The sequence below is a fragment of the Rhinopithecus bieti genome, unplaced genomic scaffold (genome assembly GCF_001698545.2).
Source record: "Rhinopithecus bieti isolate Rb0 unplaced genomic scaffold, ASM169854v2 scaffold_19482, whole genome shotgun sequence".
Lineage (NCBI taxonomy): Eukaryota > Metazoa > Chordata > Mammalia > Primates > Cercopithecidae > Rhinopithecus > Rhinopithecus bieti.
Genome location: NW_016809768.1, coordinates 1,843,306 through 1,853,226, shown reverse-complemented (window position 1 = coordinate 1,853,226; position 9,921 = coordinate 1,843,306). Strand labels below are relative to the sequence as shown.

Below are 9,921 nucleotides of genomic sequence, written 5' to 3'. Positions count from 1 at the left end.
TTTATTTATTTATTTATTTATTTTTAAGATGGAGTCTCACTCTGTCGCCCAGGCTGGAGTGCAGTGGCACGATCTTGGCTCACTGAAACCTCCGTCTCCTGAGTTCACACAATTCTCCTGCCTCGGCCTCCTGACTAGCTGGGATTACAAGCATACACCACCAAGCCCAGATAATTTTTGTATTTTTAGTAGAGATGGGGTTCCACCATGTTGGTCAGGCTGGTCTCAAACTCCTGACCTCGTGATCCCCCTACCTCGGCCTCCCAAAGTGCTGGGATTACAGGATTGAGCCACCATACCCAGCTCCAGTGACAATTTTTACAGAGTGTGCACAGTTGAGGGGAGAGTTCTGAATCCTGTTCTTGTGGTGGAATATTGTATGACTTGCCTGTGTCATGCTATATGGTGGGTGGGGAGACTGGGTCTTACCCTGTTGCCCAGGCTGGAGTACAGTGGTGTGATCTCGGCCTACGGCAGCCTCTGCCTCCTAGGCTCAAGTGACCCTCCCACCTCAGCATCCTGTGTAGCTGGGTCCACAGGCACATGCCACCGTGCCCAGCTAGTTTTTTAAAATCGTGTTTTTTTCTAGAGACAGGATCTCCCTATATTGCTTAGGCTAATCTTGAACTCCTGGGCTGCAGTGAGCTGCTGCACACAGCTTGTGTCGTGCTTCTGAGTAATGTTTTTTGTTTTTTGTTTTTTGAGACGGAGTCTCACTCTGTTGCCCAGGCTGGAGTGCAGTGACGCGATCTCGGCTCACTGCAAGCTCCGCCTTCCGGGTTCACATCATTCTCCTGCCTCAGCCTCCCGAGTAGCTGGGACTACAGGTGCCTGCCACCTCGCCTGGCTAATTTTTTGTATTTTTAGTAGAGACGGGGTTTCACCGAGTTAGCCAGGATGGTCTCGATCTCCCGACCTCGTGATCCGCCCACCTCGGCCTCCCAAAGTGCTGGGATTACAGGCGTGAGCCACCGCGCCCGGCCTCTGAGTAATGTTTAATGATGTAAGAAAATGATCACAGTATAGTGATCAATAAAAAATGAAAAACAATACAAAGTATTTGTATAGTCTTATCTCAATTAGGCACATACACATTTAGATTCAAAGAAAACCCATTGGAAGGAAATCCATAATTGACAAAGGTTATCTCTGAATAGCAAGATTATGGGTGATTTTTTTTTTCTTCTTGAGCTCTTATGTGTTATTTATATATTTCTTATAATGAAAATTCTGAGATCAAAACAGTGATCTTTTTTTTCTTTGTGCAATTGGAAAGTCAAAATAGAAACAGCAAAACTAAAGTTATCTTTGATTCCTTAATGTTGCACAAAGGAGGGGCTTTCAGTTGAAAAAAAGACACGTTCTTTCCTTAAAAGAATCCGCTGGCCATGGGTGCAGGCTGTGCCAGCCAGTTCTGTAGCTGGCCCTGCTGTCCAAGCACAGGGCTTTAGAGAAAGCCCTGGGCTGAGAGAAAGCCAAAGGGCTGAGAGAAAGCATCCCTGCCCCCTCCTTCCATCACATCCCCCCGATACTAATGTGGGCTCCGTTACCTCCGCAGTACGGGGTGGACGTCATGGCCCGAGATGCCCACGGGAACACAGCGCTGGCCTACGCCCGGCAGGCCTCCAGCCAGGAGTGCATCGACGTCCTGCTGCAGTACGGCTGCCCCGACGAACGCTTCGTGCTCATGGCCACTCCCAACCTGTCCAGGAGAAACAATAACCGGAACAACAGCAGCGGGAGGGTGCCCACCATCATCTGAGGAACAGCCGTGCCCGCCTGCTCGCCACACCCGGGACGCGGCAGCCTTGCCGCATACTCGCTCAGAATTCGCAGCACGTGAGTCCCGTCGCATCCCCTCCCTCTTCCTGGTGGCCGCCTCCTTCCCGCCCACCCACTGTCACCCCAAACAAAATCACAAAACCTGGACATCCTCAAGGGGCGAAGAGGCGGCCGGGAGACTGCAGAAGTGGCTCCTTTTCATAAACTCCCCTAAACCACAAACAGGAGAGAGCGACGGGCCTCGGCCCTTTGACGATAGCACACGGCGCAGGACCCTTGTCCTGGTGGCACAAGGGACGGGGACGTGAGGGGGAGGGGAGGCGAGGAACAAGGAGAAGGGGCAACTTCCGTTAACTGGCAGTTAAGCACATAGTACATTTCACCTCTACCGAACGGAACACTTGGATTCCATCTCTTCTCTGAGGAGCTTGACGGCATAAATCAGAAGCAAGCACAGAGTTTGTCAGGTTTGAAGCCCCTATGATGGTATGTGTCAAATCAGTTGTAGCTAATCTGTCCAGGGAGAATACTGGCTTCATTACACTTGTATAGTTGAGTTCTTCCAGCATTACTGCTGTTTAATAGAACATGATTAGTCATCACCGAGAAGAAAGCATATTAGCCGAGGAGGTAGTTACGTGGCACGCTCCGGTGATTGCCACGATGTGATTGCAATACTCTTAGAAGCATCATATTATCCCAGACATGTTCTTTCAAGCCCTTGGAGCCCTCCTTTCTAAATTCACTGTCATAATTTAGTATCTGTTTAATTTTTCAGTACAAAGAGAGGAAATCAGTCGCTGAGTATTATTTGACTCCAGTCTCCTTGGTGCAAAACAAAATGGGAAAATAAATAAGAATAACTCAAATTCAAAAGGAAATCACAAATACAGCTAACAATAGCATTTCGAGTATATTTCGTAAACTAAGTAAATACACAAAAGGCTATTTTTTCCGACCGTAAGAGAGATTTTATGTCCTTTTGCCAAGGTGGATGTGTTAGTCTCAGGCCCTCCTGGGCCACATTGCCCAAGTCACACAGGCTTCTGTATTATGTATTTAGATAAGATGTGTGAAAATATATTTGAATAAAAGAAGTTCATAAATATGCATTGATTTTTGTACAGACAAATGGCACCTCCCTTAATTTATAAATTGAACTGGATGTGAACTAATAATGTGCAACTAGTTGAGATAAGAGGGTTACAGATCATTGTACATGGAAAATATTCCCAGCAGTAAACACTTCCATTAACGTGATCTACAGCTTTTAAAAAGGAGCATCTCAGAATAAGATGGTGGTACAATTTGCTTATTAAAATTGAGAAAGAAAAAAAGACACACTGGAGTATATTAGAAAGGAAAAAGCAGGAATGTGGTTTCTCATGATTGAAAGCATGGTTTAGATCGGAGACGGCTTTTGCTAACCAAGACCAAGGGGCTCTGGCAAGACGGGGCGGTTTTCCGAATGCCAGACCGAGGTGCCTTACGGAAGGCAGCTGCCGATGGTTCTGTGGCACAGACTGGCTCCCGAGAACCCAGACAACCTTGACCTGGCAGCCCGGCCCTCCACGCTAGTACCTCGCCTGATATCCATCGTCGCGGTATCTGGCCGCTTCAGACGTCCGCCGCCTTCCGTGGTGGTGGTGAAACGTAGTCAGCCAAACCACAGCATCCCTTAGATTAAAAGCAAATGGGGCAGCTTTGCCCAGAGCCCGCTGGCAGTGTGACGCGGGGAGAAGGGTTGTCACGATGGCAGATGAGGACACTAGACTCCTGTAGCACAGAAACACAAAGCCACACATGCTGGCAGCCTCCGGGGTGTTCCTCCCTCTCATATATTAAACCTTATATTTTATAAGAGTTTTTCCTCTTCTTTCACTTTTTAAAAAAAATTAAAGTAGGTGGGGAAAAAATAAAGCTTTACACATAATTTATATGTGGGTAAGTGTTTCATGGAAACTTCTAATCTTAACGAAGCTAAGTGGAGCTCACTCATATCCAAAAGTATAACAGGGGCAGAAGCCACAAGTCTGAGAACTTTGACGACAGTCCCATCGTCCTGCCATTTGATTTTTCAGTCTGCGTTTCATCACTGTGTAGCTATTGCAAATGTGAATAGAAAAGAAAAAAAGGTCATTGCCTATTTTTGAAGAGCGCATTGGTGTTCGAATCCACTGGACACACTCGCTCCACACAGCCTTCACCGTAGACTCTGTAGTGGACACAGATATAGCATAAATGAAATTGTTAAATTATTTCATTGTAGTGAATTCCCACTCTAGGAACGCTTTCTCATAGTGAAGCTTCTTTGAGAAGAAACGGAGCTCCTTGAGGCTTGTCTTTGGGATGTATATGACTGTGTACATATTATTCTACGTGTTTATAATATAATATTTTCCCAAATGACTTCTTGTTTCGCTTTGCCTTCCACAACCTGAATGCTAGATCGGCTTTTTCCCTTCCTGGTCCCCAGCACGGGCCGCCATGACTCCCCTCAGAAAACACAGCCCCTCCCCTGCCATCCTCAGCGATGTCTATCTGCTCCACGCGCAGCCGCTTTCTAGGGCCCAAGTTTTAGTAGCAAAAGGAAAGGCAGTTCCGAGGGTCTTTCCAAATAAAGAAGACAGCTGGCTAATCGGTTTGTGTTTCAGTGTCTAACCAGAAGCCCGTTCTTTGCTGACCACACTCTCGTTCCCACTTTCAAGCTAATTACCACCAAGGCTGGGAGAGGCAAGGACCAAGGGCGGAGTTAAGAGTAACTCGTTTGAGAAGGCAGTTGAGTTTTTGTTGTTCATTTCCATGTTCAGTTCTGTGACGTGATGATGACAGATCACCACTGCAGGATCCACCTCACCTTTCCAGTTCAGAATTAAAACTCTGCCTTGATGAGAAACAGCCAGCTGGGGGAGGCACACGAGCGGCCTGTGTAACCCTGTGGGTGATCTGGACACGTCTGCACCCCGACGTTCAGCTTCGCAGAGACTGAACTTGGAGGGGAGTGGAGGGGTGTGGTGCAGACCTGGCTGCAGCAGGAACATCCCACAGGGACAGGACTCTGATTCTGACCTCAGGTGCTGGGGTGGACAAGTGGTTTACCCCGCCTAGCATCCCAGTCCTGGTCCCTGGTCCTTCTCTGTTTCATCCCAGGAAATAAGCAGCCCGAGAGTGAGCAAGTGACAAGTTTCTGAGTCAGTTGCCCCAAAACCAAGTGCAGTGTCCTATCTCCCATGCGTGTACACAATGTATATGCACCGGAAAGGAGGGCGAAGGCAGCAGGTCACTCGCCAATTGCAGGGTTTTCAGACGCAGGAGAGAGCGGGATCTTATTGAATTGCATTTCCTGCAGGGCCCCTGGTCCACAGGCCAGTTCTGGGCAGTGGCTTTGCAGCACAAGGGCCTTGCGTTGAAGCTCCCTCTTCTGAGACTTTGCCCAGCCTGATGAGGTGTGCATGGTTCCAGCCTCTGCCATCCAGTGTAGATACCCGTCTTCCTGTTTTTGTGCACATTTGAGGTCATTCCCTATGTCTGCATAGGAGCTGTTGCTAACCTTGTTAGGGAGAAACATGGTCTGATGAAAAAGACGGACCCCTAGGCTCAGCCGGTGCTGCCAGCCCTCCAGAGGATTCCCACACAGCTCTGGACAAGCACCCAGCTTCCTGAGCTCTTTTTCCTCATCTGTGAAAGTTGCAGGGTGCAGTGAGGTTTCAAACCCGTGTGGTAAATGCCAGCCTCACACCTGGCCAGGGGATGCTGGGGAGACAGGAGCACGTGTTAAGAACAGAAACACTGATGGGACTGAAGCCGGCACACACACCAGGAAACCTGCCCGTGGCTGACACTGTCCTCCAGCCTGCACCCAGGGGAGGCCGTGACGGGCATGTTTGCCAAGCGCCTCCCGTAGAGCCCGGGGCCCTCCTCTCTCAGCCTGCCAGTGCCCTGCCCTGGCCCTCCACATGGTGGGGAACAGCGTCAGTGAGGAGGGGAGGCTCCCAGGAAGTGCTTGCTCCCTGAGAGCCTCTCTGGAACCTGCCCACTTTTTTCAACATGGATATTCCACTTTGTAGTCTGAAGCTGATTTTCTAGAGGCGTGGAAGGGGCTGAGTTCTGCCCTCGTGCTGTTCGCCGGTACTGGTCAGGGCCAAGACGACCCTTTCCTCTCCCCCACAGCCTGTTGAGGTGGTGTCGGCGTGGACAGCGTCCCTCCCTTCAGATGCCACCTTCCCGTTGCCGTGAGCTGCGTGACTCACGCGTGCATTGGGCCTCCCCTCCTCCTCCTGTCTGAGATCAGAGCTTTCTGGAGAGCACCCTGGGTCGCCGTGCTTGGCTGCAGGCCCGTCCCTCTCTCCCCGTCCCCAGGCTCCCAGTGTGTTTTGTGCTTGAACTTGGTGGACTCATCTTACCCCACAAGAGAGACCTGCTCAGTCTGCAGCATGCAATGTGCCATAGGCGCCCTTGGTCCCCGTGGTGCCCAGGATGCCAACTCTTCCTCCCTGCACTTAGGATGTTCTGGAAATGAGGAGAAATCCATATTCCTGCCCTGGGAGGTGAGAAACCTGGCAACGATGTAGCTTCCCCTGAGATGGGGTATAATCAGGCCTCAGCAACTACTCAGGAGGCAAAGGTGTTTGGAAAGCAAACCCCAAACCTCCAGTGGGGCTGCTTCCCTCCCCGCACGGCATGTGCTCTGCTTCCGTCCCTCACCTCCTGCACAAGGTCGTTGAGACTTTTCTAGAACTCCCTGGGGTTGTATTTATGGCCTTCAAGCAAACAAATTGAAAAGCAGTCAGGAAGGAGTTCTGATAGGGAAGTGCTGGAGACACGCAGCTTTCCTTCAAAGGAAATGTAATTTATTTCCAACCGTCGTCTCAGATGGGGGTTTCACGTGTTGTGAAGTCACATCTTGAATGATTGTCACCCTCATCCTTCCCCAAAAAGCTAAATAAGGGCCTTTGGCATCGATGCGTGCATTCTCCACCTTTCCGAGGCTCGCGCTTGGATTTCTGAGTGGCTTTCTTCAGGGAGCCCTTGTGGTCACATGGCTTTAATGCCGCCCCCGTCCCCCCAGGCCAGGCCAGCACGCCCAGGTGATAGTGGGGCCAGGAGACGCCCCTGCCCTGCCCAGTGGACAGATCTGCCCCAGCCCTGCTGTGTGCCCTGTGGGGACGGGCCCTCTGTCATTTAACCACGCACGTTAGGTTGCTTTTCAGTGAAATGTCAGCTTTGCTCCCATTATGCGGGAGACAGAAGTGGCGCAGGTGTATCTCCTTGGAGTAGCTGGGTCACTAAGACACAGTCCTCAGACTGGTCCTTCCGACACAGCCAGGGAGTGATCTTGATCGCTGGCCCCTGGGATGCTGCGCTGTCTGTGATTAGAGAGAAGTGACCCGTGCCCCGTCTGTGATGAGACAGAAACCCCTATGGCAGACTCCTGCCCTCTCCATGGAGGAAGACATATGTACTTAGATATTTACTGTTTCAAAAACACAAACTTTCTTCCCCTTAGAGAAGAAATACTGCCCTTAAATAGACTGTTGAAATATTAATGCCCCCCCTGACCCCCGCCGCCCCATGTAATTGGTGTGTCTGCGGCTTTCTTCGCATCACACGTCTGTGTTGGCAGGTGATTCTGGAAAGGGAGTCTGTGAAACCAACAAGTCTGTTTTAAACCTGTGAGTTGTATGAGAAAGTATTTAAGTTCACCAGTGTAGTAAACACCCACCCCAGAGTAGCAGTAAGCAAACCTAAATCTGAACACCCGTTCTTACTGTCTTTCCCTGTGAGGTGCTGGTTTTGGTGTAAAATGACAGCACTTGGTTTGGGGTTTTGCACCTGTTTGGTAGAACCGTTCTTGTCTGAGGCCCTCACCCCCTGCAGATGGGCCTCAGGGTCTGGAGATGGGCAGGTAGGGCCAGAGTGGCTAGCAGAGACTTGCATGGGCTCTGAAAGCCCCAGCGCTCAGGCCTAAGGCTGCTAAGTGAGACCAGCAGGCGGCTCTGGCATCCGGCCTTCAAACACCCAAGCTGGACTGCTCCGTGTGCCCAAAACAGGATATCCTCATGAATGTGGGGAGAGCTGGCTCAGGGCTTGGCTTTCATTTTGGCCTGGCACAGGGCGTCTGTAGGGAGCACCCCCCAACCTGAGGATGGTGAAACCATATAATAGAGACTCCTTGCCGAAGTCCACATCGGACTGATCTAGAATGCACTCTGGGGGAATTGCATGGCCTTTGCCTTGAGATGCAGGTGAAAGAAAGGAACCAAACAAGGCGTGAGTGCGTTGGGGAATCTTCCCAGTGGAACAAACCCCCTTAACAAACACCAGCTGTTGGGAACAGCTGCCCCTAAATCGGATTAAACCCTCATCTCCCTGCATCTCCCTGGTGCCGAACCATCCACACTGGCCCAGGAAGCTAATGTCTGAGCTGCTTGGAGAGCTCTGGTAAAAAGAAGACACTGGAAGCCCACTCAGTCAGCAGCTGTGCAAGAGGATTTCAGAGGCCTTTGGACTTGAGGAAGGACAGTCTAGGCACATGGAATCCTGATGCGCCTCACGCAGACACTGGCAGGCAGCCCAGCCCCCTGCCCAGTACCACAGCCCTAGGATGTCCCCTGACATTCCTGGAGGTCCCTGGGCAAACGCATTTCCCGCCTGGGTTCTCAGGGTAGGAGAACAGAGAAGGCTCCAAGGGTGTTGTGAGCCAGGGGCCAGTCTGGGGAGTGGGTCTCACGCACTGCTCAGGTTGGCACATGAGGGACCTCCCCAGCCCCAAGGGTCCCAGCAGGGTTCTGAGCACGGCTGTTTTGAGGGTACACAGGTGACTGGACAGGGGTGGGGCAGTTGCACGGTGGATGGGCAAAGTGTGCATTTAGAAGCTGCTGCGTGGCATTGAGAATGGGGGAGGGCCCAGCAGTGTAATGTTGGAAATAATTCCTTCTTGCAGACTTGAAAAGCATCAGTTTCCCTCCCACAGCTGGGTTTTTTGTGTCTGAAATACATCTAATTCTCCAGATGCAGTCCCTCTCAGCCCTGAGCACCTGAGCACTGGGGAGGCCTTTGTTGGGCTCAGCCTGGAGAGGGGAGGGTCACACGGGTCCCGGGGGCAGGTCTCCTGCCCTGTCTGCCCCACTCTCCTGCCCTGACTGTTCCCTTCTGCCAGCTTGGAATTTGGTTCTCATCTTGCCACAGGGGCGTGTTTCCTAAAGGGGAGCCGGAGCAGGTCAAAGGTGACAAATGAGATGCATTTCTAGGCAGGGACAGGGAAGGCCAGCCCACCGTACAGCCAGTTTTCTGTTTCTGTAAATAGCAGTGTATAGAGATGGAAGGGCAGCGTGGGCGTGTCCACAGATGGGTTGAGGTTTGTTTTTGTTTTGGTTTTGGTTTGGTTTTTTTTGGATGTTTTCTATTACCTCATTCAGCAACTTTATGTCTCACAATGACTCGATGATGCTTTATTTATGTTGTGTGTGCTGTAATTGAAGCGGTTGGCAGACACTTCACTTTCACAATGACTCGATGATGCTTTATTTATATTGTTTGTACTGTAATTAAAACCGTTGACAGACACTTCACTTCGCTTGTTATTTCATATGATCTTGTTTTGATTAAATATGCCAGTTTGTATTTTCCTGCCTTGGGATCTTTTTGTGTCCGCTGTACAGTATTCTAAGGGGAAAAGAAAGATGTGTAAAGTAACAGAGAGAGGTGGCTATGGTGTAGAGACCTCTTTCTAATAAAGAAATGAAAATATGTCTACACCGCTTCCGTGGAGTTTTTTTTTTTTTTTTTTTTTTTTTGGTGGCATTGGTCATTTGTCACAACTAACTGTGTTTCTAAGCCCAAGCAAGGTAAATCAGAAAAGGAGCTCTGGCTCCTGCGGGGAGGGGCTGCCCCAGGCCCGAGGGAATTTGCAGTTGGGATGAGGAAAGAGATCGGGAGTGGCTCTTCTGACTTCTTCCTTTACAAGGACAGAAACTCCAAGAGAATGTTCTTTGCCCAGCCAGGGTTGACTGGGCCCAGAAGTTCCAGATGCTTCTGTATCTTTGCACTGTGCCACACTGCCCCAGGTGTGTCATAAGAACTGTTCCCAGCAGGTGGCTAGCAGTAAAACCATCCCAGAACTCTGATTAATACCATTAT

The 9,921-nt window shown here is 50.3% G+C and overlaps 1 protein-coding gene and 1 long non-coding RNA gene across 9 annotated transcripts in view; one reads left to right on the top strand and one right to left on the bottom strand.

Annotated features, from left to right (window-relative positions):
• The window catches only part of LOC108540975 (uncharacterized), a 16,607-nt gene extending 14,587 nt beyond the window's left edge, over window positions 1–2,020 (bottom strand). Inside the window, exons 1-2 of the long non-coding RNA XR_001888819.1 lie at window positions 1,925–2,020; window positions 1,551–1,702 (exon numbers count right to left, since the gene is read on the bottom strand). This is a non-coding gene — a long non-coding RNA (uncharacterized LOC108540975). The remainder of the gene's footprint in view (window positions 1–1,550; window positions 1,703–1,924) is intronic.
• AGAP1 (ArfGAP with GTPase domain, ankyrin repeat and PH domain 1) overlaps window positions 1–9,537 on the top strand; it is a 662,058-nt gene extending 652,521 nt beyond the window's left edge. For all 8 annotated transcript variants that reach the window (XM_017890291.1, XM_017890287.1, XM_017890285.1 and 5 more), the window contains one exon: window positions 1,559–9,537. In XM_017890291.1, coding sequence (XP_017745780.1) covers window positions 1,559–1,762 — 204 coding nt within the window. In that variant the 3' untranslated portion in view covers window positions 1,763–9,537. The remainder of the gene's footprint in view (window positions 1–1,558) is intronic.
• The last annotated feature ends 384 nt before the right edge of the window (window positions 9,538–9,921 follow it).